At 41.8% G+C, this 26,238-nt stretch overlaps 2 protein-coding genes across 5 annotated transcripts; one reads left to right on the forward strand and one right to left on the reverse strand.

Annotated features, from left to right (window-relative positions):
* Positions 1-1,238: 1,238 nt before the first annotated feature.
* On the reverse strand, positions 1,239-16,466 carry zc3h7bb (zinc finger CCCH-type containing 7Bb). Of its 3 annotated transcripts, none has more exons than XM_085465622.1 (21): positions 16,341-16,466; positions 15,161-15,222; positions 15,026-15,062; positions 14,520-14,717; positions 14,140-14,298; positions 13,851-13,991; positions 13,726-13,768; positions 13,399-13,637; positions 12,997-13,282; positions 11,102-11,157; positions 10,895-10,994; positions 10,521-10,682; positions 10,204-10,409; positions 10,001-10,101; positions 9,642-9,823; positions 9,333-9,412; positions 7,675-7,922; positions 7,449-7,554; positions 7,177-7,285; positions 5,881-6,014; positions 1,239-5,405 (listed from the first exon to the last, which is right to left on the reverse strand). In XM_085465622.1, exons 2-21 carry the CDS (start codon positions 15,217-15,219, stop codon positions 5,370-5,372), a joined length of 2,682 nt encoding a protein of 893 aa, XP_085321748.1. In that variant the 5' UTR covers positions 15,220-15,222; positions 16,341-16,466; the 3' UTR covers positions 1,239-5,369. The 3 variants fall into 3 exon arrangements, with proteins under 3 accessions (XP_085321748.1, XP_085321749.1, XP_085321746.1); XM_085465623.1 differs by lacking the exon at positions 16,341-16,466 and adding an exon at positions 16,023-16,256 and having other exon boundaries at positions 13,399-13,634; XM_085465620.1 differs by lacking the exon at positions 16,341-16,466 and adding an exon at positions 16,023-16,256.
* On the forward strand, positions 15,377-26,238 carry rangap1b (Ran GTPase activating protein 1b). 2 transcript variants are annotated; one of them, XM_085465625.1, is made up of 16 exons: positions 15,377-15,944; positions 19,914-20,032; positions 20,157-20,284; positions 20,560-20,619; positions 21,107-21,286; positions 21,538-21,672; positions 21,818-21,976; positions 22,078-22,191; positions 22,278-22,377; positions 22,511-22,595; positions 22,685-22,847; positions 22,967-23,050; positions 23,155-23,257; positions 23,900-23,988; positions 24,928-25,049; positions 25,190-26,238. In XM_085465625.1, the coding sequence occupies exons 2-16, from the start codon at positions 19,921-19,923 to the stop codon at positions 25,266-25,268; spliced, it is 1,713 nt and encodes a 570-aa protein (XP_085321751.1). In that variant the 5' UTR covers positions 15,377-15,944; positions 19,914-19,920; the 3' UTR covers positions 25,269-26,238. The 2 variants fall into 2 exon arrangements, with proteins under 2 accessions (XP_085321751.1, XP_085321750.1); XM_085465624.1 differs by lacking the exon at positions 15,377-15,944 and adding an exon at positions 19,350-19,571.

Genomic DNA, 26,238 nt, shown 5'->3' on the forward strand with positions numbered 1-26,238 from the left:
ACGCCCATTGGCCATACCTTATGCTAATCACAGCGCTGCCAGCCAATCCTGGGCCGCACCTGTGTTAGCGAAAGTTTAAAAAAAAAACAAAAAAACGTGACCCATAGCGACCCGTTACGTTATAAGTCGGGTACAACTGGTTTTAACCCCTACATGCTCCCCACGAGTGAAGAGACTTCAGTACGATTTGAGTTCGGTGTTTTTTTTTGGTTTTTTTTAAACATGGCGTATATTATCATAGAGTAACTCGCTTAGGGTCACCGTGTGGGGGACTTAGGAGCAAGCATGAGGCTAAATTTAAGCTAGCCCGCATTTACGTTCCAGTTATATGTCTGGAATAGCAATTATGTAAAGTATAGGCCTTGTAATGCTCGTCTATACACACGTTTTACACCAACTAAGACAGAAACAGTCCAATGGGTGTCAAATAAAGCTCCAGGGGCACGCCTCAGACCCCAGTGTGGCCCGCTGCAGCTTTGGTAAATGTGAGTGGAGGGGTTAAGTATTGGATTTTTAACTGTATTCTGCGAAAGCTGTAGCTTCCCACGGTCCCATGGTTTATAATACACCAGAGAAAACGAGTAATAGATTTTTTAAAAAATGACAGAAAAGTCTTTTCCCGTTTTTTTCCAGCATCTACTCTAACTTTATTATTGTTACTTTTTCTATAATTTACACATCTATTACTTAGATCAAGTCTAAAGAGTGCTGTGGACATATCTTTCATTTACTAGAGCGGGATCTCTTTATTATGCAGAAAAAGAGAGATGCTGTTGAAACGTAATCTCAGGAATTAATTGTGTAGTTTTCTATCTTCTTTACTTTCACTGGTCCGACCCACTTAAGATCAAAATGAGCTGCATGCGGCTCAGTGTAAAATGAGTTTGACACCCCTGTATTATACTAATTATGAACTTTTATGGAGTCTATTCATGCAGTTTATGTTTGCTGAGAGAAATGTCTAAATTAAAGGGCAGAGGAGAGTCTCCATTTAACTTTCACTGTGGCTCCAAAGTGCATCTAAGGCCTCAGACTGAAGAGCAGGCTCTGCAAAGGGTGTTTTGTAAGATCTCTGTAAGTCACGTGTAGGACTCGTTAAACTCTGAGCGTGGCAGTCAGACCGGTTTGTAATAAATCCTGTCACCATTAAGTTTCAGCGTTTCATATTTTGACTGCCACCAATCATACTCATGGATTAATGTCAGGGTGCTTAATTTTAAGGAATAGAATCCACTGGGTTTTGTTTTTTCTAAAAGTTTATTAAATGCTTTCAAGAGATTTGGTCCACATGTGTGATCATCAACTTCCAACCAGGGAGGAGAAAAGAGAAAAAGTCAAGAAGGGGAAAAAAATAACAACAAAATGTTGTTTTTAAAAAAGAAAAACATACAAAACAAACAAATAAACAGAGGCCTTGTTTTTTCCACTTCTTGCATCCCTGGTTTCCTCATTCGAAGTTGCCGAAAACAATAACCCAAAAAATAAAAAAAAATTCGAACCTTTTGAAAACTGATTCGTTCAGTCTTTTGTAGCTGTGTAGGTGTGTGTTGGTGCTGCCAAACACATGACACAAACTTCATCGGAGGGTGGGGGAGCCGGAGTGGCAAAGAGGCAACGGGATGGTAGGTCACTTGAATATTTCTTTTTGGAGCAGCAACTGGGCAGCGTGTAACGTCATTTCACTGCGGCAAGATGCATTAAAGTGAAGTGACTGGATCAGGACACTTTATCAGAACACACAACTTTGAAGTCAGGTGACATTCAGAAGAAGCATGCCTGTGTGAGCAACAAAATTCATTATTTGACCCCCTTTATTTTAAGAGGGGGGGTAGAGAAAAGTAATTTCTTCCACATATACGCGAGCAAATCTGGCTGTTTTATCAGATGCTTTGGCACCAGAATCCGTCACACGCTCGATAAGGTTGTGTCATGATTCGTCGGCTTTTAAACGGCACGCACACAACAAGCAGCCCAGACATTTGCTTCTTTGTTTCCCCAACCTCTCTCACAAACACTAGGGAGAGGAGCCTCACCTCAAATGATTTGCTCTCTTATTTAAACAGCAAAAACCTAAATCCAGATCGACAAATTTTAGTCTATGTTGGCCAAATGGGATTTTTAAAAAAACTCAAATTATATTTTCTTTGGGTGAGCGCCACTCTCCTTTATAGCCTGTCCCATTTAACTCTCAAAAGCAAGATGAGAACACATTTCTGACCACAGCACACTTTTCAACAGCCACGGAAAAAAAGACAGCCCATCATCTCTTATTCAGATTACCTTATAAGGGTGTCTAAGTATTATAATAGGTATCAAGTATCATATACTGTATATAGTAAGGAGGGTTATACAATAGGGGTATGTTATCATCTTATAGGTGAAGTATATTGAATAAGGCGCTATACGGGAGTATATAAGCCTCTGTGTATGCGGTCGTTTCCAGATCTGTCCTTGCCCGGTGAATCAGCTCAACCAAAGAGGCAAAGCAAAGGCAGTGAGCAGTGAGTTCTGCTGGTAGGATCAAACTGAGACACTGCAAGAAGGAAAGACGTTACAGTATATATACTTTAATCATCAACTATCTAGTTTTACCCTTTGGTCCTACCAGAAGATCTCAGATATAGCGCTCATTTACAAGTCTACAGCTGTTGGCAGCTGATAAATGAAATCTACCAGAATCTGTGTTTTCTGCTCACTGCCTTCACCCCCAAACAGAGCTGTGCACTAGCAGCATACACAGATGCATATTATATTCATACATGGATACATATATAAAGAGAGAGTTATACATTGCAATTAACATACATATATCAATAGCATATAGAAGAGAAATTGAAATAGCAATCATTATAGTCATCATATTCATCATAATACTAGGAGCAGTAGTAATACGATCCCTCGAAGAAGCTAATAAGAGGGCTGTTCCAGACAAGGCCTGATCTGCTGCCACGCGACCTGCCAGACTGACGTGCGAGCTGCGTTTTTGGTCAGCTCGTTCAGTGGTCAGCAACATCAGAAAACTCATGTAAAGTAAGTATCCGGTGGTTTGATGCTCTTGTTTCTTTAGGTCTCTCCTTTGCTCCTCTTAACCACAGCGTTCTCCTGTACTAGCAGAGTATACAACTGGAAAATTACAGCATCCTGCAAATCCAGTTTACGCTGTTCTGATTGCGGAAAAAAAACAAAACAACTTCAACTTGACTGACTTGTTTGACTTCTAGCCCTCTGCTCCAAGTGCAAATATTTGACCCTCTCGGTGATCCATCTCTCCACATTCAGCCACTTGTATCTAACCCTGTCTGGAACAACCCACACTGAAGGAAAACTTTTCAAAATAAAAAGAATCTTTAAAAAAAAAAAAATTCACTATAGTCATCTAGTTCAGCGATACATGTCATATAGCAATACCTCAATAACAAGAAGTTCTATGTAATCAATACAGGTTTTCAGGTTATATATTTATTAAGCTTAACTGCTAAGTTATCAATTATTATTAGTAGTATAGCATTATTTGTAAATATGTATAATATGTATGTATCTGAATATAGACATACCTTCATCGTGTCTATCCACATTAAAGGCTAGAATAAGATGGCAACAGATATCCTGTGTGTGTGTGTGTGTGTGTGTGTGTGTGTGTGTGTGTGTGTGTGTGTGTGTGTGTGTGTGTGTGTGTGTCAGTCACATGTGGTGCTGTTTATAGGCACAATATGTGGTGTGAATTCTTTCCCCATCTCAAGCTAGCACGTTTCCCCCAGGCGGGCTATCGTTAGCTATCGGGAACAGATACATTTGGGCTCATATGAGGAACACCGGTCTCCATCTGAAGGATGTGGGAGTGCAACTGGTTTGTGATGAACTCAGCTGGACTGAAGGAATGCCCACTTGCCTTTGCATTCAAATCTTCTCAAACAATACAACTTTAAACTAGAAAAATATAGTTTCAATCATCCTTATTATATCTTTATGTTTAAGTTATTATTCATCTGGATGTCATTCTTTCATCTTGAACAACTACAAAGCTATTTTTTCCCCTCTTACAACTCAAATATTCTGCACAGGCAACATTTTCACTTTGCTTCAGTCCAAGTGAGATCATTACTTTTAAACAGCCACCCTCAGTCTGATCCATTACAGAAGGGCAACTCCAGATGGGATTGTGAAATGCTGCAGTCACTTTTCGGTAGCTCTCCAACACCAGCTTCACCCGTCTGTCAGCTGCATGCCAGTACAGTATTTTATGAAGAATATAGCCTCGAGGAAACTTAGCCATCAGCCTTGTGTACTTTAATCAAGGGGTTTGATCAACTATGTTGTGAAAGCATAATTTTACCTCCCTCTTTTGTCAGCCTGAGAGAAAATGACATTCAAGTTGACTCTCTGTGGGCAGCAGGTATAAGGTTACCAAGTAAGAATGTGTCTGTGCTCATCCCACTCAGGAAGCGTTGGTATGATAACACAACCAGCTACTAAGGGGCCTTTTTTTCTATAAAAGAGGGGCGAGAACTGCAATTAAACCGTTTTTGGGAAATAAACTTGCATACATTCCGGCACAGCAACATGTTACATGACTAATCTTCTCTTTATGAAGGCCCATGCAGGCATTACATTCATAGCTTCTACCAATATGGCAGACAATAGAACAAGGAACCGTGTAACTCTCCTTGGAAAACAAAAATGTTGCTCAGAAATCAATTGAATTTATTCTGATCCTCTCACTATATTCCCACAAAGGAAGAAGAGCAGGATTTGGTTGTTGCAGAGCTTAGCGAGGCATGTCCACCAGGAGCCTCTTTCTCCAATGCGTTACAGTTTCTTCACTTTTGATAGCCATTACAGCACTGAGAGCATTTGCCCGCTGGAATGGCGAGCATTTACTGGGTTTCTGAACTATCAGCGAGAAAAATGTTAGAGCTGCGACCAGCGCGCTCACCCAAGAACTGCTCCAGTGCAACAAGGATTTGGAAAAACAAAGAAACAACCAAAACAATGGATTCTGGTGGACAGAGCTGCTGTATGAAAACACTTGGGAACACTTACTTTAGTCAAAACAAAAAAAGCTGTCTCTGGAATTTCTGGGAACCTAAAGGAGTCATATTCTGACTGCAGCACGATGGGAAAACAAAAGGCTCATGTCCCGCACTGTATTTACAAAGCTTGAATTGGCTCCTGTGATTTGTGTGTAAAATGTTTGTGTGAGGGTGGGTTCAATTGTTTTTCATGTCAATTTGCTTTCTCGCTGCTGTCGAGATGTTAGAGAAGGTCAGACTGGTAAGATGACAGACTGTTCGGTTGTAGCTGGTGTGGCATGCCCATCTCTCTGATGCAGTTCGGCGGCGATTGGCTGCTTCTATTCAACACAGCTTTGCCTAAAGGTCGTCCCCGTCCGATAACTGCCGGCCTCCCTGAAATGACGCAAACCATCTGTTGTGTCACATGCCAACAAGCTGCACAGATGTGGCGCTTGATGCTGGCTCCAAACAGTCCCGACAGACTTTAACATTAAAAACCAACAGTAAGCACTAAGTTGTAGAAATGTGCCATGAGCATTAGCTGATGACTAATAATAATATAATAGCCCTTTTTCACTACAAGTACGACATAATGTGTGTGGCTTGTTATAGCAACAGGGCCAGCTGAATAGGTACTAAACAAAGTACATGGAAAAGTACACGGTACCAGGCACTGCCACCTAATGGAAAATCCTAAAATCTAAAACTATACCGTCAAAATGTGGAGACCAGAAGCCAAATGTTTTTGCCTTTCATATACAGTCTGTTGTTGCAATCTGCTCATCATCATATTTTGCTCAGTGGAGATTAAGAATAGGGAAATAAGCAAGGTTTGACCTCGGATATTGACGTCTTTTTAAACACTCACCATGGCTTCTGTGTAATCTGCTGTTATGGTGACCTGCTTGTCTTCTGGGGGCGGGGTCACAGCAGAGTTATCTGAGCGTCTGCTCTGATTGGTGAGCTGCAGCCACAGTTCATACATCTGCTGCATGTCTCTCACTAAAAGGATCGAGGGAAGACGGAAAATTATGATAATATCAGTAACCTTGAAGATGATAATCAGAAACAGTCAGTGCAAATGGAATACAAAAAAGAAAAGAATTAGAGGCTTTTATAGTGGCTGCAGTTGAGGACAAAGGGACGGTGGATATGAGAGCATGATAAGAAAATTAAAAACAGATCCAGCTAAACAAAGCCCGTTTTCACTAATGTAGTATTTTTCCCAAACTAAGTGGAAAATAGTGTCTGTTTTTTTTAGCATTATCTTTATAATAGTGACTACAGATAAACCTGTTTGTTTTGTTTTCATGAAAAGTGCATCTTGCATATAAATATCCATTAAATTTATTTAAAAAAGGAAAAGAATGAGAAGATCCAGCCATTTAGGGTCTGGACAGTCTGCCCCGGCTCGGTTTTGTTACAGTGGGATGAACTCAAAACAACAAACAAATAGAAGTTAATGGAGTTATACCTCCTTTAGATAAGTAACCTAATTCCATAATCCAAACAATTTTGGAAACCTGACTGCATTGTACTGCACATTTAGGGTCTTACATTCAGACGATCTAATAAAACAAAATTCAAGGACCTGCAGAAGTCTAGTTCTCAGAAGCAGCATGGGGGTGGAAATGTTATGGTTTGAGGTTTGTCAGCAGCCGCAGGGCTGCAGTTATTGAATAAACAACAAATTCTACATCACATCAAAGAGCTCTTGAAGTTAATGTGAGGTCTGAATGTTGGATCTCTCATTACTACACTAACTAACCCACCATGGCTCAATAAGGGACGCTGTTGGATAAGGGAATAAGCCCAAATTCTAATCCCATGCAAATGAAGTCATTTTGCATAATATAGTCTTAGTAGTATTGTCATTGTTATGTGCAGCTAAAGGCTGCAATACTTCTTTTTAGAGTGAAGGGTGCACTTTTCCCAACACAACAATAGTGTTTTTATTGGATAAAGAACCTAATCCTTAAAGGGATTAAATGTTTATTTGTCCCCGTCTCCATTTGACTTTTTCACATGACAAACTCCAACCTGAATCACTTAATCCACATATGAAAGTGTAAGGTGGAGCTCGCACACTGCTGCCTTTGTATATTTACAAGCTCTTAATGGCCTGATCTCAGTACAGTTGTCCTAGGCTGAACCAGAAGCTTACAGCTGTTGTTTTTCATGTACGTCCAGACGTCCCTCTCCTCAAGACTGTGGGCAAAAGAGCAGTTCCCAATATAGTGGCACTTCTTCTGCTTCATCACGTGCACGCACATCTGGGTGAAATATGTAAAGCAAAGATTCAAGTTTGTGAGTTACAAAAACGGCTGTGCCCCGAGGCAAAACCAGTCAGCTGGATTCTACATGTGAGAGGTGGAGGGGCAGAAAGAGGGTGGAGTAAACATGAACTGAGGAGGAAAGAAAAACAGAGGAACTCACGTCATATTGCTGTGGATAGGTGCGGGAGAAGGGAAGAGGCCGAACAACAACCCACTTCTTCTTCTCAAATGACTTTACCAGCAACACCCGGCGTTCTTTCGTCCAGCTGAAGAAACAGAGAGCAAACATGGGAGCCTTAAAGATACCGTGACATAAAGTCATCAAACTTGCTAGACCACCTGAGAAAACACAGTCAGCACGTGTGCATGTGTGAATGGGGCCTCACCTGTGCCGTGCCTTGGCAGTACAGTACTTGAGGTTCTTGTCCGGCTCGTTGACCTGACCTTCTCTCCAGCACTGACCACACACAAACTTCATTTTCAGGTTGAGGGGGCGACCTCTTCCTGCTCCTAACCCACCCACTGGGCTCACACCACTGCCACCTATGCAATCTCCTCCTACTCCACCACCGCCACCCATTCCCCCAAGCCCTCCTACAGGAACACTGCTGCTTGGATGGGGTATATGGATGGGCTGAAACAAAACAAATTCATTCATTAAATATGAGAAAACAGAGGAATGAATTCCTGCATTACCCCTAGAAAGCTACAAAATGCACAAACTTAAAGACATTTATCCAATTTTGGGTCTAACCAGGAGTCTTAGACATTGTACACATTGGAAGAGAAAGTGAATGATATTCAACGTCGTTAAGTGACTTCGGACAAAATAACCATTGGTGACAAAAACTGGGCGAAACCCAAGAAAAACTTTTCTCAACTTCCAGGCAAGCAACTGAAGTGATTACCAATGAGAGGGAAGAATACCATTGCATAACGTAGTAGTAAATACATTACAGGGTCACCTAGGCAACCAGACCCTGGAGTATCTGCAATAGACCAGCTGTCAACTTCAAAGCAATGTGCAACGGAAAAATCACTTCTAGAGCGTATGAGCGACGAATTAAAGCACCAGTTCTAACCACCAAATACAACAGTTTCTTGTGCCCAGTTTTAGATAAATTAAATTAAATAAATATTAAATAAAATCACTACTGGTAGCATGAGGCGATATCTGGATCCTACAGAAATTGCACAGGTGGTCCAACTCCTTCAGGATAGCACATCATCATTGCCAGAAAGTTTGCCGTTTCTCCCAGCACAGTCTCGAGAGCATAGAGGAGTTTCCAAGAAGCAGGCAGTTACAGTGGGAGAGCTGGACAGGGCCATAGAAGCTCCTTGACCCATCACTAGGACCGGCATCTGCTCTTTTGTGCAAGAAGGAACAGGACGAAAACTGCCAGAGCTACAAAATGACCTACAGGAGGACTCTGGTGTAAATATCTTTCACCAAACAATCAGCACATGTCCCAAACATGAAAGGGTCTGGAGAAGCAGTGGAGAAGATTATCCTCCCTGTATCATCGTTTAGAATTAAAGGTCTGTTGGTGGGTTAGTGATGGTCTAAGGAGACATATCCATGAAGAAACACACAGAACTCAACAGAATTCAGGTATGAGGATGAATTCCTTGGATTCACTTTCAGACCCTACCCTGGTGCAGTTTCTTCGTCTGAACTAAATCCAAGCAGACACGTCTGGGATATTATGTTTCGGTCCATCTCACACTGCCAGCCTGAACTTTAGACTCTGCAGAGGAGCTCACAGATGCCCTCGCCCATCATCCATCTTCTCATTAGGAGCATGCCCCTACAGTGTCGGGCTGCATGTATCAAATGATGTGGCATTGTTTAATTCCTAACACATTACCCAGTGCATATCAGCGTAGATATCCAACAGGATTTTTCCCCCCCATTAAGATCTAACATGGTTTCAAAGTGTTCCTCTAATTTTTTTTACCATGTATTTAAAGACATTTAAAACTTTTTAAGGACTGTGATCACCCAAAATGTATCCAAATGTCTCAGGGGCTTTTACAGCCTCACCTTCTGCTGCTTCTGTGCATTCTGCTCCAGTCGTTGCCAGTGCCTCTTGGACTCTTGCACCATCTCTTCATGGGTGATACCTACAGGAAATGTTTGTCACAGCTCAGTGAAAGCATCTTTATTTGATGCTCAGTTAATAACTGCTGGTTAGTGCTGATTGTCATTGTGTTTACAACAGCTGCTTTTCCATAACATTCAAATATGTCAGACATTTGTCAAGAGTGGGCGCTATTATTAATGACTGTTTACTGGATTACATTTAATATCTTGAACAAATTAAAATTGCAGCTGAGTCTGGTTTCTACCTACCTGTGTCCTGCTGCAGAACCCAGCATTTGAGCTCTATGACAGAGTGCGCAAAGGAGCAACTGTCCTCACGCTGGCACCCATAGCGAACCTCATGCCGACAAATATCAAACTGGCAGAGAGGGTGAAGAGGACGCACCTTACTGTATCGCACATTGGCTGACCTTACCACATGCACCAGGCACCTGCAGGAGAAAGTAAGATTAAAGCACACGATGACACACTTGTCTCTTTTCTGTACAGTGACCAGCTTTTACCACTTAAAGAAAAAAATCAATCAGAATTTTATTAGAAAAAGCTAAACTGATTAGAAAACCAGTTACTTCAGCAAAGTGAAGACACAGTAAACCTGTTACACTCACTTGTTATCGTCAAACGGGTGTCGAGCTGTGAGATTTGAACAGACCGCCAAGTTTTCTTTGCTGCGTTTGCTGATGATGCGAGGTTTACTGTCAAAGCATTCCTGTTAAGAAAGAAAGTTAAGGCAGACGAGTGAAGATCCATTTCCACTTTTACAAACGCCAAAGAATCTAAAGAGGAAATGTATAGCAGACTGTGGTCTGACCTCACAGAGGAACATGAACATGCCCATGTGGAGCTGCAGAAGTCTGGTGACACTCAGTGCCCGCCTCTCTGTGCTGCCCAGAGGATCAAACAGCAGCTCTCGACTCAGAGCGCCTTTCCTCTCCTGAGTCCACACGTCGATCTCCTCCTGGCAGTACGCAAACGTGCAGTTCTCCCCATACTGGCACTCCTGACGCTCCTGTACCTCTGTGGGACCAGGCAGAGAGAGAATACTCAACAGAATATAAATGTAATGGTGATCAAATGTGTATCTGATAGATTACATATTCCAGCGTTAACTCCCCACGGGAAACATACCCTTACAGAGTACAAAAGCCCCCAGGAAATTGTTCCGTGCAGGCCGGGGCCGAATCCTCTTCCAGGTGGGGTCGTCTGAATTTTTGAGACGACACAGCAGCACATCTCTTTTACAGCGATGTGCTGCCTCTGGCTGATACTTATAGTCCATCACTCGTGGACCTGAGTAGGAGGAAGAAATAGTTAGATACTGATTATTTCAAAAAGAGCAATAAGTGGTCTTCTGTTAACATCTTGTCAGCAACTAAGTTAAAAATTCCCCAAGAAATGTACGGCAATTCATACATTAGACACAGTGATGCTGCAACACCCTACTGTGAACATTCAGAAAATTCAGGACAAAGGACAGCATGTCAAAGGCTGGTAATACAAACCTATTCTGCTGTAACAGGCATGACAGGCCTGCCGAAACTCGTGTGTGGCAGCCAGAGGATTCCTGGAGAGCAGAGACAGGTTGGTCCCTGCTGGACCATTCTGAAAAAGAAGAGTAGAAAGAGATGTGATATAAAAGAAAGACAATGTAAATAAACAACTAAAAAATAAAATGGATTTCTTGTAACAGATATGTGTGTTTTGCTTACTGCATGTGCACTGTGGTTGCGCATTCCAGGAATGAAGCTGTGACACACTCGTCCCCCTGAAGAACACAGACAAGGACACTGATGTCAGACTTCACATTGTATTGTTGCTGACTCACACCGTCTGCTGATGATGCATATCTCAGGTTAAAGCCAGCTCCCTAGAAACTGTGCTCTGGCAGATAAGCAACTTAAAATTAGAGATGGCACGATACCACTTTTTTATGTCCGATACCGATACCGATATCATAAATTTGGATATCTGCCGATACCGATATGAATCCGATATAGTGTTTTTTAATCAACAAAACTGTTTTTTAAAATATCTTGCTGCATTTTGCAAGTCTGCAAGTTCATACTCAAGTTTAAAACAACAACTACACTAAAGCTATTCTGTTATACCTGTATACAAAAAAAATATTTCATAGTTCAGCAATACTGATCAATCTAATAAACTTAGACCTACACCATCCTCCCTATTCTGGTATTTTAAAGAGTACTTAGCGTAAATATTAAGCAACCTAACTAATAGGGTTCCAACTCCCAGCAACAACAAAAATAAATAAATAAAAAATAGGGAACCACCCCTCACGCGCCACCTCATGATGCTTAATCGACGTAATCAACCTTAATTTGATGCAGTGTGAAAGAAAATGCACAGAAATCAATTATTTTTCAAGAAATATTAAATAGATTCAACATCTTTCTTCAACAAAATTGCAGACTGCACAGATGGTACCTTCCCAAAGTAAAAAGTACTATAGCTTACTAGGGTATATATATATTAGACTTTATAATCACTATATACAGTAATTGACTTCTATTCATTTTACATCAAATTAAAACTTTGGGTGTCAGATAATTATTTATTAAAAGCTAGACATTTTAAATGAGAATAAGAAAGAAAAGTACGTCTTTGTGCCCCCTTTTCCCAGTTAATGCCCTGTCGGCCCCCCTGGCTAAGCTTTGCTAGATCCGCCCCTGCACAGTTACCAGCCGTCAGCTACGTAGAAAAAGATCCTGGTGTAGAAAGTAATATTAAATAAATTCTAACAACAGCTTATCAAGCTTAAACGTGCTGCTGTTGTTCAGCCGCTGGTTTCCTCTTTATGGCGCAAAGTGGGCCAAAAACAAAAAAGAGAGACGGACTCGCCACAGAAAAGCCGATCAGCTGATCATTAAGCAGTTTCATGATTGAAGTAGCAGCCGGAGAGCGAGAGGCAGTCGCTCGTTAAGATTAACGCAGGAATGCTTTACAAACATTCAGAGATGGACTTACACACTTGCTTTACTTCTCTCGGGGATAACTTTGTCGGAGATGAAATGCCAGGTTGCTAGCGAAGCTCCACATGCTATCCAGACCACCGACAGGTCCCGCATGCCACAGCCGCTCTATCACGTGATGCATACTGCTCCGACGTGCTAACGTTCTGAGGTGAGTTACGGCGTGTTGCAAGTTTTGTGAGGTGCTTTCGTGATATTTAATGGATCGGATTACATTTTTTATTTTTCTCCGATATCCGATCCAGTAATTTAGGTCAGTATCGGACCGATACCGATACGTAATATCGGATCGGTCCATCTCTACTTAAAATCATTGTACTGGGTCAAATTTAATTAATGTGCATCCTATTGGTATGGGGTAATATCGTCTATACTGTACTTAAATCACAGTTGGCATGCTTATCGACACACTTTCATTCCTGCAGCTGCACTAAGTCATTTTAAGTGCAAACCATCAGATCCTAAACTGCATAAGCATCCTTATGCGCATAAGCATTCCATGTGCAATTTATTTTAAACCCTTAAATGCTTTTTCTTCACAAAAGTTTTTTACTTAGATCAACATGTGTTGTCAAGCAGCAAACCATTCATGAAACCTTTCCCTTTCCGCTCACCAGGGAGAGTGTACTCTGACAATGAGTCGAGTCCCCCAGCGGCGACTCCTGCCTTCCCTTCTCCTTCCATAGACGTCGTGGAAAAGCCTCCCAGTGCGTCCTGCGCCTGGGTGGAGCCCTGGTCCCGCAGCGACGAGTAAGCTTCCAGAGGAGGAATGTCGCTGATTGAAGAGCTAAAAAAGGCTTGGGAAAGCTGGGATGAAGGGGCTGGAAGGCTAGGTGAGTAAGGAGGCCGGAGACCAACTGCTGTGTTGGGCAGGTTTGTGGGAATAGCACCCACTGGAGTCTGGAGGAGACACAGGAATATGCTGAGTTTAGATCATTCCTGGTGAAATAAAAGGGTTAGAAATACTGTCCAGTTTAGTGACAGTGCCAAGTCATATCGTTTTTTCCTGCACTCACCTCACTGACTTTCTTGGGGATGGATTCTAACAAGCTGTCTAGCTCATCCTTAATAACACTACTGCTGCATTCATCCATGTGCTCTGACACCGGGACCGAGTACTGCATGGGAGGCACCTGGCTGCTGGGGCTCTCTGAGAGGTCAGTGCACGAGGTTACCACAGTGGTCGTTGGGTCATCGCTGACTGGAATAGGAGTAGCCAAAGGAGCGGGGATGCACTGTGCGCTGGAGATGTCTGCTGGGGAGGAGAAATAAGAACATAACTGTCAGAAACAAGTGGGGCTGGGGATGAGCAGGTAAGTTCAACATGTGGCAGCCTGACATACCTGGTGCAATGTCACCCAGAGATTCAATTCCATTGGAGGACATCTAAAGAAAAGAGGAACCCATCAGGCTCTCACTCAGCCACTTCATTATATTACAAACTTTACACAGTGACAGCAGCACGTACCTCTCCAGTGGGTGTGGAAGTCTCTCCATGACTGTCACCTTCAGTGGCCGTAGACTCCGTTTGTGGGCTGACGTAGGCCTTACGACCCTTTAGTCCCAGTTTGTTGGCTAGATCCTGAGCCAGATCACTCACCTGTCTGTCCTGGAAGATTAATTATTAAAACAAAAAAAAAAGATGCTCAGAATAGGTAAAAGCCATGAAGTTATCATATCAGTAGCACAATATTCACACAGTATTCCATTCCGCTTCAAAATTAAATGATAAGTCTTTGTTTTAAGTGGTGGCATACATTTGGTGCTGTGAGGAGACATTTGGTTCCACATGTGTAAGCCTCTCTGAGTTGTCCCATCTCCCTCAGACAGAGCGCTTTGCGGTACAGAGCCCTGCGACTTCCTTCTGACACACACAGTGCGCTGTCACAGTCCTGAACGCCGCGATCGTACTCCCTCTGAGTCAGAAAAACACAGGAAAAGTTATAACCTATACCTCCACCAAAGGTGATTTAATAAGGTACAATTACATGTAATGATAATTCTACACCAATCTTGAAACTTGTATCTACAGGTTTACTTGAGACTTCACTCTCTACAGATTTCGAGTCTTCCACATGAACACATCTTTAAGTACTTTGGGAGGTAACACATCCATCCCACTCCCATTCTTTCTCACCATCTGGTAGTAGGCAGCAGCCCTGTTGACGTAGAGGCTCTCGAGCAGCTCATGGGGGATGACGAGAGCCTCAGCCTGGGCGTAGCGAGCAACACTGATCCCCTCTCCATACTGCTGGGTCGCTTGATGCCAGTCTCCATCCCGAAAACAAGAATTCCCTTCATCCAGCAAGTTACACACCAACTGAGTGAGAAATGCCTGAAAGGGATGTGTAAGAAGTGGGTAAAATGATTGAATGAGCATTGAAATGAGGAGACATAAACAAAACAAAAAAGACAGGCAATATTAGACAGAAAGAAAAGTAAACGAATGTGGAATAAGAAGAGGAATGCGTAACAGACTGAGGACAAAATTAAAAAATGTCTGAACTCAAGTTTACACCTTGGCCTGGGTAAAATTAGAACAAAATGTGGGTACTGTCATGTGGCAGTCTGCGTGTAAATATTACATAAACAAAATGGTGATAATGAAGCTCCAAAAAAAGCATAAACCAGATCAACACATACCTCATAACTCTCTGGCTCTGGGAAAGGCAATGAAGACCTATGGATAGGAAAGGAGAGGTGTCAAACATCTACACGTGCAAAATTTATATACTTTGGTATGAAATCACTGGTGGTCTCCAGATATTTCTCTCTTACTGGATAAAGCTCATGGCCTTCTGAATCTCCTCTCTTCGTTTCTGCCGTTCAGGATCCATATCCTAAATGTGAAGACAAGATTGACTTGCACCTAATTTTGTTTTGTTTTTTTCTGAACAACAATGTTTACAGCTTTGACAGCGGCAGCCTAAGCATCGCTCTTTGCTACACATCTGTGTCCCGTCCTACGCCAAGGCCTGGCACTACAACATGCTAGACAAACAGCGGGGTCAGCTCACGGTGAAGCCTGCCATAATTGATGTTAGTGGGGTGAACATTTAGCGTAACCGGGGAATGAGACTCTACGCAAGAAATAACATTAATCGACGTAAAAACTGCGGACATTCTTTAAAGGGGGGCATTTAAACGCCCCGTAGATGTTTTCAACGACAACCAAAACAATGTTGGGACTATGATGAGGATAGCTAACGTTAGCGTGTCATGTGAACGTGTTTCTCAGCTCGTACTGAATGTTGCACCATCAGATAAGAATATATATAAGACATGCAGCTTTAGTCGGGTCAGCTACTAATGCAGTTAACGCTGAAAACCACTACATGAGTGTTTCTACCGATATTTGGGATTAGCCAGTGGACGAAACTAGCTAATTCGGCTACATGCTAATCACTGTAACTTAGCCGTAGTAAAGAGGAGAAAAGCAAAGGGAGCTTTGAAAACTGTTTAATTCCTATAGAAGTCACTCGCATCGTACAGTCTCGTTTAGCTAGTTAAGGTGACACACATAAAGGGGCATTGGACGAAAGCAGAGTTACCTAGCTACCGGGTAAGTAAGCTGACTTCATTTACTAGTGGAGCTAAAGCTAACAGCTAAACCCTGTCCAGACAGAGCACGGCAACTCACCGAGTTCAGTTGCTGCGCTTTTCAAAATCACAGATACCTTCATGCAGCGTTGGCGATAACGATGAGAAAAAGCAGCCAATTATCAATACATAACCTTGCGCATATTTTTACGTTTAGTGTTCCTGTCATTGGTGTGTGGACGGAGCGACTTTTCCAGCTATTGCTACGGCTGCTGGTAGATACAACTCAACTACTGGCTACCGCTGCTAGCTGTTATGGCCAGTGCAGTATGGCAACAAGTATCCAGACACAAGAGACCTATGACCGCAGGAGGGCAGCAAAAACTGTGTCAAACTGTGTGTGTTGGTAAATTACTACCGTTCCCCTACGATGTTATGTGCAGAAGTCTTGAGCCACCCCTTATATCTTTGCATTTCCTTCCAGGAACTAGATCTTCTTGTAACGAGTAATCAGTGATCCTTCATTCACTGCTTTATCACTCATTTCCAGTTCAGTACTTGCAGCTGACCATTTTCAGAGGAACACTATATTTGTTTGTTAACCCATTTAACACTGACCTGTGAATCATTGAAGCGTACTAAAGGCAACAAACTCAAGAGAAGAGTTAGATTTGTCAACACATAACAGACAATGTAGCAAAGAACCTATTTTAAATTGTACCTTTAGTTACTTTGTTGCTAGCTGAATACGACATATAACTTGTTCTCATTTCTTTAGAGAATTTCTTCTTATTTACTCTTTAAAGAGATAAGAGTAGGTCAGGACTTTTGCATACTACCGTATATAGTTCATGTACCCGGACTTCTTCATCATTAATATTTTAATTTATTAATTACGTGAAGAAGAAAAAAACTTTAGTCTTTATGCACAATTCATTAATAATCAGAATCAGAATCAGAATACTTTATTGATCCCTGGGGGAAATTATTTTTTGTTACAGTGCTCCATTTTAAACCAACATTAAGACAAGACAGACAATACACTAACTAAGAATAGTACAATATATACATATATATACATACATACATACATAAGTCACTCATAAATAAATAGTTGGAAAAGAAACATGTGTAGCTGTAGCAGCAAACAGTGTGTTAAGTGGATGCGTTGTACAGGGAGATGGCCACAGGCAGGAATGATTTCCTGTGTCGTTCAGTGGTGCTTTTCGGTAATCTCAGTCTCTCACTGAACGTGCTCCTGTGACTGACCAGCATGTCATGGAGTGGGTGGGAGGTGTTATCCAACATTGTCTTTATCTTGGACAGCATCCGCCTCTCCGACACCACCTTGAGGGAGTCCAGCTCCATCCCCACAACATTGCTGGCCTTACGGATCAGTTTATTAAGTCTGTTGGCATCTGCGACCCTCAGCCTGCTCCCCCAGCATGCAACAGCATAGAGGATCGCACTGGCCACAACAGACTCATAGAAAATCCTCAGCATTTTCTGGCAGATGTTGAAGGACCTCAGTCGCCTCAAAAAATAGAGACGACTCTGGCCCTTCCTGTAAAGTGCTGTGGTGTTTTTAGCCCAGTCCAGTTTATTGTCAATGTGTACTCCAAGGTATTTATAGTCCTCCACAATGTCAACACTGACCCCCTGAATTGAAACAGGGGTCAAGTGTTTCCTGGTCTTCCTGAAGTCCACGATCAGTTCCTTGGTCTTTGCCACGTTGAGCTGCAGATGATTCTGCTCACACCACGTGACAAAGGAGTCGACCACAGCCCGGTACTCTGTCTCATCATCCCTACTGATGCATCCAACCACCGCAGAGTCATCAGAAAACTTCTGAAGATGGCAGGTCTCTGTGCAGTGGCTGAAGTCTGTGGTGTAGAGGGTGAAGAGGAAGGGGGAGAGGACAGTCCCCTGTGGTGCCCCTGTGTTGCTAATCACCTTGTCAGACACACACTGTGGGAGACGTACATATTGTGGTCTTCCTGTCAGGTAATCAACAATCCAGGACACCAGAGAAGCATCCACCTGCATCGCTGCTAACTTATCACCCAGGAGGGTCGGCCTGATGGTGTTGAAAGCACTGGAAAAGTCAAAAAACATGACCCTCACAGTGCTCGCCGGCTGGTCCAGATGGGTGTAGACACGATTGAGCAGGTAGATGATGGCGTCCTCAGTTCCGAGACGAGGCTGATAAGCGAACTGAAGGGGATCCAGGTGTGGTCTTACTATGGGTCGCAGCTGGTCCAGGATGAGCCTTTCCAGGGTCTTCATGATGTGGGAGGTCAATGCCACGGGCCTGTAATCCTGGGGGCCACTGGGACGTGGCGTCTTTGGTACAGGGACGAGGCATGATGTCTTCCACATCACCGGGACCCTCTGCAGACTCAGACTCAGCATAAACAGTTTATGAAAGACTCCACACAGCTGGGGGGCACAGGTCTTGAGGACAAGGGGACTCACTCCGTCTGGTCCAGCAGACTTGCCTGAGTGAAGTCTCCTCATTTGCATCTCAACCTGGTATTGAGTGAAGGTGATGGGTGGGGGAGGGGTGTCAGGAATCTCACAGGAGGCAACATGTGAAGAGAGAGGCTGGCACAGTGGTGTGGCTCTGGATTCCAGGCTGACTACAGGTGAGGTTGTGGGGGTGGGAGCAGACACTGTGGTGTCGAATCTATTGAAAAACAGAAAAACAAAAAAATAATAATAAGTTGTGCATCTTACAAATTAAGTAAAATGCTACAAATCAAGAAACACAGAAGGAATACACGGGTTTTCCTCTGATATGGGTGACCTGATTGGGTTGGACCAAATATAAAGAACTATATGCGTCAAATTAATAAACACATATCGTCATACATAAAATACATATATATATATATATTTTTTTAATTTCAATACATTTTGGTCTCATGGACTATTTTGTCCAGCATGAGGTCATGCTCGTGATGTCATCACAGCTCATTAAAGGGTTCACCTAGACATTTGGAGTCATTATTTTTGTTCTTAGCTGTCTCTGTCTGTGCGGGCCTTTACATTTTGGCATGAAGGGGACAGAGGTCTGCCTACGTGGGTCACCTTCTTTATCCTGTGAGGAGCTCCCGGGCCTACCGAAAGCTTCTCCACATTGACTCACAAAGCAACCCTATTAGTTATAACGTGAATGAGTCAGGACACCAGCCAATTCCAAAGCCTGTCCTGTGAGTTTTTGAACTTCTTTGTAGAAACAAAGAACATTTTCAGCTATTGTTTACTCTTTCAAATATTGAATTACATTTAATCTTTAACAAGCGTGTTTCCACCACTTGGAAAATAAAAATTGCCTCACCAACTCAATTTTTGTGCCAATATTGGAATTTTGATATAATAACCTGAACGTTTGACTCGTGGAAGGCTTTTTTTCATTGATAAAAACAATCTTCATTTACTGGTTTAAGCATAGAGAAGAAAAGACAACGCTCAAACTCAAACCGAGGCCTCAAACGGCAGAGACAAGAGGAAAACAGCAGATGGCGATAATACTCAGACGCTGACAAAATCCACGAAGAAGAAAAAAAAATCCAGGCAGCGTGACGTCACGGCATTTAGCAACCGGCGCGCGGAAGAAGCGGCGTGTTGTCGCTTTATTTACCATTTGGTAAGCTTCTCTAGTTTGAAAAGTCGTCTGCGTTTTGAAGACAGTCGTGTGTCTCATAGACAAGATGATTTTCCTCAAACAGACAGAAAAAACACTCAGTTTAGTTTAGTCAGCGTTTATCTTGTTGCGCACTACTACTAGTTAGCACAGAACAGCTAAATAGCTAACTTGGTTGTTGACAGTACTTTTTTGACGTTTCTGTAACGCTGAATGTTCTTAACTCTTACTGAACAGCATTTGGCTTTTTTGTGTCTGCGCTTGCATTTATTCTTATTTATGTTGCTGGATAAGCTTATAAAATGTGTCGCTTTCCCCTTCTCCGTAATTTGTGGATGTTTCTAGAGTCACTATGGCTTCAGATGACATTGCTCAGCTGGCTGATGCTCTCTCTAAGACCCATGTTGGTGATGGAGAGTTGAGCTACAAAGGCCTTGGACTGAAGCTTGACAATGCAGAATCAGGTGAGAATATGTAGCTCTATTTTTTATTTTTTTTTTTTGCTGTTATTCCCTTGTGTGTGCTGTAGACATGAAGGTGATCCTTGTTGACTGCTTAAATCTGACAAATTGATCCCTGTGCTTTCAGCGGAGCAGCTGGCCCGAGACATCAAGCAGTACCAGGGTTTGAGAGCTCTACGCCTAGAAGGAAACACTCTGGGAGTTGAAGCTGCCCAAGCCATTGCAAAGGCTCTGGAGAACAAAGACATGCTTCAGGTGCTTTCATAGTTCACCATTTCCCATCATAGTAAAGGATCATTTATCATTAGGATTTGATTGTTAGTAAAAAACCTTTTCAGATTATTTGTCTTAGTAATCTAATATTTCAAGTGTGTTTCAAACTACAACCAGTTTTGTTTAGTTGAAATATTTCATCAAAATTCTTCCATCTTGAATATACAATACTGTTACATTCCAACAGCATTTATACTTTACACTCTCCTGCAGTGTGATACATTCTGTTAACTGTTCCCATTTTTGGTGTCTTTCAGAGATGCTACTGGAGTGACATGTTCACTGGAAGACTACGCTCTGAAATCCCACCAGCCCTGGTGAGAAGCCACTGAGTTACACCCCCAATAAAAGGAAGAATCCATCCTCTTTCATACTCTTGAACTGTTAAATATTCCTTTCATGCATGAATTATGAAAACCTCAATCAGGGTTTTTTAGTATTTTTATTCATCTTTAGGCATGAAAAAAAGGTTTTTGAACTTAATTTTTTTAAACATGTACTTTTCAAAGAGTTTTTTTTTTTTTGCATGTCACTCAAGGGTATGATGGAAGGGTATGAAGTGACACATCAGTGTCCAACGTAGTGGTGGTTTATGTGCAATCAGCACTGACACAAATACAAGAAAACAGCCTTTGAATAGCTGTCCACTGTAGTGACCACTATGCGTGAAAGGGATATCACATCAGTTTTCTGTGTATGAATGTTGATGTTCTTTTACGCTTCCTGAAATTTTCTTGTGTTCATACATGCACAATCTAATGTGCTTTATACTGTTCTGTATTTTTGTCTATTCTTGTGCTTCAGAGGTCCATGGGGAGTGCAATATTGAGTGCAGGGGCCAGGCTGACTGAGCTGGACCTGAGTGATAATGCTTTTGGGCCAGATGGTGTCAAAGGAATCGAGCAGCTGCTTAAGAGCCCCTCCTGCCACACCATGAGGGAGCTAAAGCTCAACAATTGTGGTATGGGGATTGGTGGAGGAAAGGTGAGCTCTCAAACAGCTTTGTCAAATAATATATAGACAAAGACACACATTTATTTATGTTAGTTGCCCATCAATCACACCCTGATTGTCTTGTTTTAAATTTGCTATGGTTGTGTACAGAGGCACAGGCTCAAATTATGTACGTAAATGTTGGCTTTTTAATGTAGTTAACAGATTTTTAAAAATGTAACACTTTATTGTGTATTTGCATTATAGTTCTAACAGCATCCATGTTTGTATGTTTAATATAGATCTTGGCTGAAGCCCTGATTGAGTGCCACAGACAGTCATCGTCTCTTGGAGCTCCACTTAGACTAAGAGTGTTTATAGCAGGGAGGAACCGCCTGGAAAATGAAGGAGCTAGCGCCTTGGCTAAGGCCTTTCAGGTACAAAATACTCCCACCTTGTTCAGTTTTACATTACCGTAAATGTGACGTGTAGTAAATGTAATGATATTATGGACTTTTGATTTGGGAGGAACAAAGACCATTTCTGTTTTATGATGCAGTTTCTTCCTCGCTTTCACAACAGCTGATGGGCAGCCTTGAAGAGATTCACATGCCCCAGAATGGAATAAACTACTCAGGTGTGATGGCGTTAGCTTCAGCCATTCGACATAACCCAGAGCTTCGAGTCCTCAACCTCAATGACAACACTTTCACCAAGAAGGGCTCGCTGCCCATGGCACAGGTGAGATCCTTTTTTTTTTTTTTTTTTCAGCAACTTTCTGTAAGCAGAGAGGACCTTTATCCGGTGTTTGACTGTGTCCCCGAATTCACTTGGCCTTATAGGCTCTGAGGCATCTCAGGAACATCCAAGTGATCAATTTTGGTGACTGTCTGGTCCGTTCTGAGGGAGCTGTCGCCCTCGCTGCAGTCCTGAGAGAAGGACTGCCAATCCTCAAGGTCAGTGTACGATCGCAGCTCAGGACTTGGTTTCCCTTTGTGTCTCTTCCATCTCACAGTGCTCTCTCATGCAACTTTTTTTCCAGGAGCTTAATCTGTCATTTGGTGAGATCACTGAAGCAGCAGCACTAGTGGTGGCTCAGGCTGTTGCAGACAAAGCTGATATGGAGAAATTGGATCTGAACGGTATGCACATTGACCATGAAATGGGTCTTTATGTGTTTGGAGAAAGAAGGTCCAGGTTGATTGAACAATGCTGCAGAAATGTAAAATAAAAAGACATTTTTAGTTTGAAACTGGTTTTGTTTGTGGCTGATAGGTAACTGTCTTGGAGAGGAGGGCTGTGAGGCTTTGAGAGAGGCTATGGAGAACATGAACAAAGGAGACGTGCTCGAGTCACTCAGGTAACGCAGGCTTTAAAAATCCATAATCATTTTTAGTGTTTAACTGCACAAACATGCAAACAATAGATTTAAAACTTTCACTGCTACAGTGATGATGAGGGAGATGAGGGTGATGAAGATGACAGTGGAAACGATGATGATGACGACAATGATGATGATGATGTCAGTGATGACTGCAATGAAGAAAATGAAGAGGGCAGTGAAAACGGCATAACAACAAATGGAAATAGTCCTGTTTCGCCTAACAGTCCTGTAAGTTGAAGCTTTATTAGACGAACAGTTGCTTTCATGTGATTGTTGATCAGTTAGTTACTTCATATAAACTGGGAAATGAAAAGAGTTCTCAGTGATGTCTCGATGTTCGTCCACAGGCGGAGATCACGTCGTTCCTCAGCTGCCCCTCTGCAGAACAGCTTCTCCAGCTGGGACAGTTGAGGACACACCTTCAGCAAGAGGTTACATGTTTTTAAGTAGTCAGTAGTAAGTGTTTGTAGCATGTTGGTGTTGGCGTGTTTTACTTTGCTGGAATGGGTTTAACCTGTTGCTGTCTTCTCACCAGGTCGATGCATCTGAGCCACAGAAAGCTGCTGATGTCATTCTGAAAATCGGTTCCCTATATAGTGAAGATCCGGAGACCAAGGCCGCTGTTCTGGATACTATCGGTGAATAAAGTCACACTTACATTAGACTGATTCTGCTCCTCATTAGTCCCACATTTGCAGGATTCAAAGTTCAAAATAATCCTTATTTGTCTTATATTGGACCTTGGTGCCACCTCTCAGTTCATCAAAAACAAGCTCCTCTTAATTTAAGCCAACTTTCTTCTGATTGGCTGCCCCTCACAAACAAAAGGATTAAACAGCAGGTGGAGCTTTTCTGCTCACAGCTACAGCTGTGTGTCTGAGATGACCATGATTGATTGAGATGACTGCATAAAGAGCCAAAAGTAGGAAAACTGAAGTCTGAGCTTTTAACATACAAGGATCATCAGCACAGACACTGCTGTCATTGTTTGAAACTTTTAATATGAGCAGGCATCATTGGAACAGTTTATATATGAATAATTAATGAGAACAACCAAATTAGGTCCTCTGTCACTTTATAGTCAAACATTGAAATGCAACACAGCACACCCTTTTCAAAGCTTTGGCATGCAGAGATTACTCAAATATAATTGCACTGAGTGGGCTGCTTATTAGTGAGGACGTCAAGGTGCAGTTTCTCTCTTGTGCTGTCCTCTTTTTCATGTGGATAGCTTCTATTCTCTGAGATTCTGACATGCAGTGTGTCACTGCGCTCCACAGATGCAATGTTGAAGAAGCTCCTCTCTGGCTCCACCCTCCAGTCATACTGCTTCCTCTCCACACTGCTGGTCATGATGGGACTACTCAAGGTAAAGCTTCGCTGCAGTGCTTCCTATTATGTAACACTTCACGAGAAACTATAAACACAATATCAGTCATTTATATGCACAGAATAGGTTCAGCAGGGCTCCAAATCTGCTGGCAGAGATTAGACATCCAAATATTTAAGGAACTTCAGCGATCCATAATTCTGTTATATCTCAGAATTTATCTTAAGAGAGCCATAATACTTGATATTTACTAGTACTGTGTGATTGATCCAATACCGAGTAAATACAAGGTAAGTATTGATGATGCTGATACTTTTAACTTGTAAAGGCAGCTTGTGTGGGGAGAGCAGTGTCTCATGAGTTCTGAGATCAATAATCATCAATTTGCAAATTCTGAACACATTTAATGACCACTAAATCACTGTGAGTTTTACTTTTCAAAATAATTAGTTAATACAACAAAACACACCTTTCAGCTGTTTATGTATTTTAAAACTGGGATTTTTGGAGACCTGGACTTTAAATGTGTCTGTCTCTAAAGCAGTTTTTGGTCGTCTTGTGTTGTTTAAATGTTATATAGGTTATAAATCAAACAGATGTGACAGTCAACACAAAAAGGTTCAGACATTTTTCATTGTGCATGTTTGAAGAATATTTTTTTATATTTTATTATTACTCGAAAAAAGTAATAATAACATGAAGAGGGTTTTATACTGAACCTGGTGGTTAAAAACAAAGTATTGATCCTGTCATGCTAGTATTGATCCAATACCAGCATTGGTATTGATACTATCTATATATGGGTCAGTCCATCCACCATTCATACCCAAAAGATTTTTATTTATTATTTTAACATATTCACATAATTCCTATTAAAAAGCTGATCTTTGCCGAAAGCTTTCAGGCAAATCTGTAATGGCCAGGTCGTAAGTTGGTTTTAAATGTGGTGAGCCCTTTCTTTATTGTTTTTACTTCCAGGGAGAGGGGAAGACAAAAAAGGCTTTGCTGGTCCCGGGTCAGCTGCTATGTTTGGAACATGCTGTCCAGCAGGAATACTTCCCTAAGCACGATGCCTCACTGCTTCACATCTTCCTGTCCAGGTAGAACAGTCTTTCATCACCTCGACTTAGTTGAACTTCATATTTCTATTTAAATGTGTGTTAGCCTGTTGCACGAGTGAGACCGCAGCCTCACACGTGCGCATTTCTTTTTTTTTTTTTCTTTTTTTTTGACTCTTCAGGAACGATGGGGTTCTCAAGTCATGCGGCAGTGCCAGAGAGAGGCTGAGCTCTGCTTTGGAGAGGAGGTGCCAGGATTAACATTGAGTTAATTGACACAGGGGCACACTCTGCACTCACATTCAGTTTTTCACCTTTGAAAAACAAGCAGGGATGGGGGGGGTTTCTAGTCAAAGGCCAAGTCCAACCACTGATTTCTGCTCCTGACATTCATATTTTATGAAGGCTTCACAGAGACTGTCCAAGAATGTCTTAATTTTTATTTTTCTACTTGTGCTTGTGACTTATATTTTTATAGAAAATAGATACAAATGCTTTAAAAAAGAAAAAAGTTCACATCAATCAGACTTGAGCTTAATGTGTTTAAAATGATTAATGACTGTAACCTGAAGTGAAGCGAACATCCTACATTTAGTAATTAATCAAGTTAAAATTTACAAATTAAAAAAAAAAAAAAAGACAAAAAAAGGAATTTATTTCAGAAACATGCTTTTATATCTGTGGAAATATCTGGGTTAACATATCATCAGTGTTTCTGAAATCAATTGAGAAATTTGTAGATGAGATCCCACCGGTGTGGCAGGCGCTGATACAACTACTGATTTTTGTGAAAACCTGGTTCAGGAGTGCTAAGACAGAAATTGTGATGCCAACATTATTATGATCCATGAGTAAAATAAATAAAAAGGTGTTGTGTTTTTTTTAATGTATTTGAATAAATTCTTTAAAGGGAAATAAGAGCAACTTTAGGGAGAGTTTGTTTACTCACAGCTGTCATTGTGCTGCTCATAGGGACCAACCCATACTGCAGGATCATCATGATCAGGGACCAGAATCACTTTTATTTGCAGTTTCTTATATGACTTTATGTTGCACAACATCCTGTGTATTACCTCATATAGCTCTGTGTGTTGGTGGTATGAGAATGGAATATAGCATTTAGATCACCTGTTTGATTGTGCATCTATTCCTTGACGATAACTTTGGTTTACCTGATTAGTAATTTGTACCAAATGTTCTGTCTTAAATATAGTTCATCTAACAAACCTGA

This window comes from Copadichromis virginalis, linkage group LG8 (assembly GCF_057382275.1).
Source record: "Copadichromis virginalis isolate Kocher_CV1m ecotype Utaka linkage group LG8, C_Virginalis_male_GT1.1, whole genome shotgun sequence".
In the NCBI taxonomy this organism is placed as follows: domain Eukaryota; kingdom Metazoa; phylum Chordata; class Actinopteri; order Cichliformes; family Cichlidae; genus Copadichromis; species Copadichromis virginalis.

What these genes read in the sequence shown, in the direction of transcription:
- zc3h7bb (XM_085465622.1), bottom strand. Translation starts at nt 15,219, where the DNA reads ATGGATCCTGAACGGCAGAAACGAAGAGAGGAGATTCAGAAGGCCATG. An exon ending in GTCAGAGTACACTCTCCCTG is followed by an intron (nt 11,158 to 12,996) that starts GTGAGCGGAAAG and finishes TGTGTTCTTCAG; the next exon opens with GGGGACGAGTGTGTCACAGC. An exon ending in GGCTTTTGTACTCTGTAAGG is followed by an intron (nt 10,410 to 10,520) that starts GTATGTTTCCCG and finishes CTGGTCCCACAG; the next exon opens with AGGTACAGGAGCGTCAGGAG.
- rangap1b (XM_085465625.1), top strand. Translation starts at nt 19,921, where the DNA reads ATGGCTTCAGATGACATTGCTCAGCTGGCTGATGCTCTCTCTAAGACC. An exon ending in CTGTTTCGCCTAACAGTCCT is followed by an intron (nt 22,848 to 22,966) that starts GTAAGTTGAAGC and finishes GTTCGTCCACAG; the next exon opens with GCGGAGATCACGTCGTTCCT. An exon ending in CTTCACATCTTCCTGTCCAG is followed by an intron (nt 25,050 to 25,189) that starts GTAGAACAGTCT and finishes TTGACTCTTCAG; the next exon opens with GAACGATGGGGTTCTCAAGT.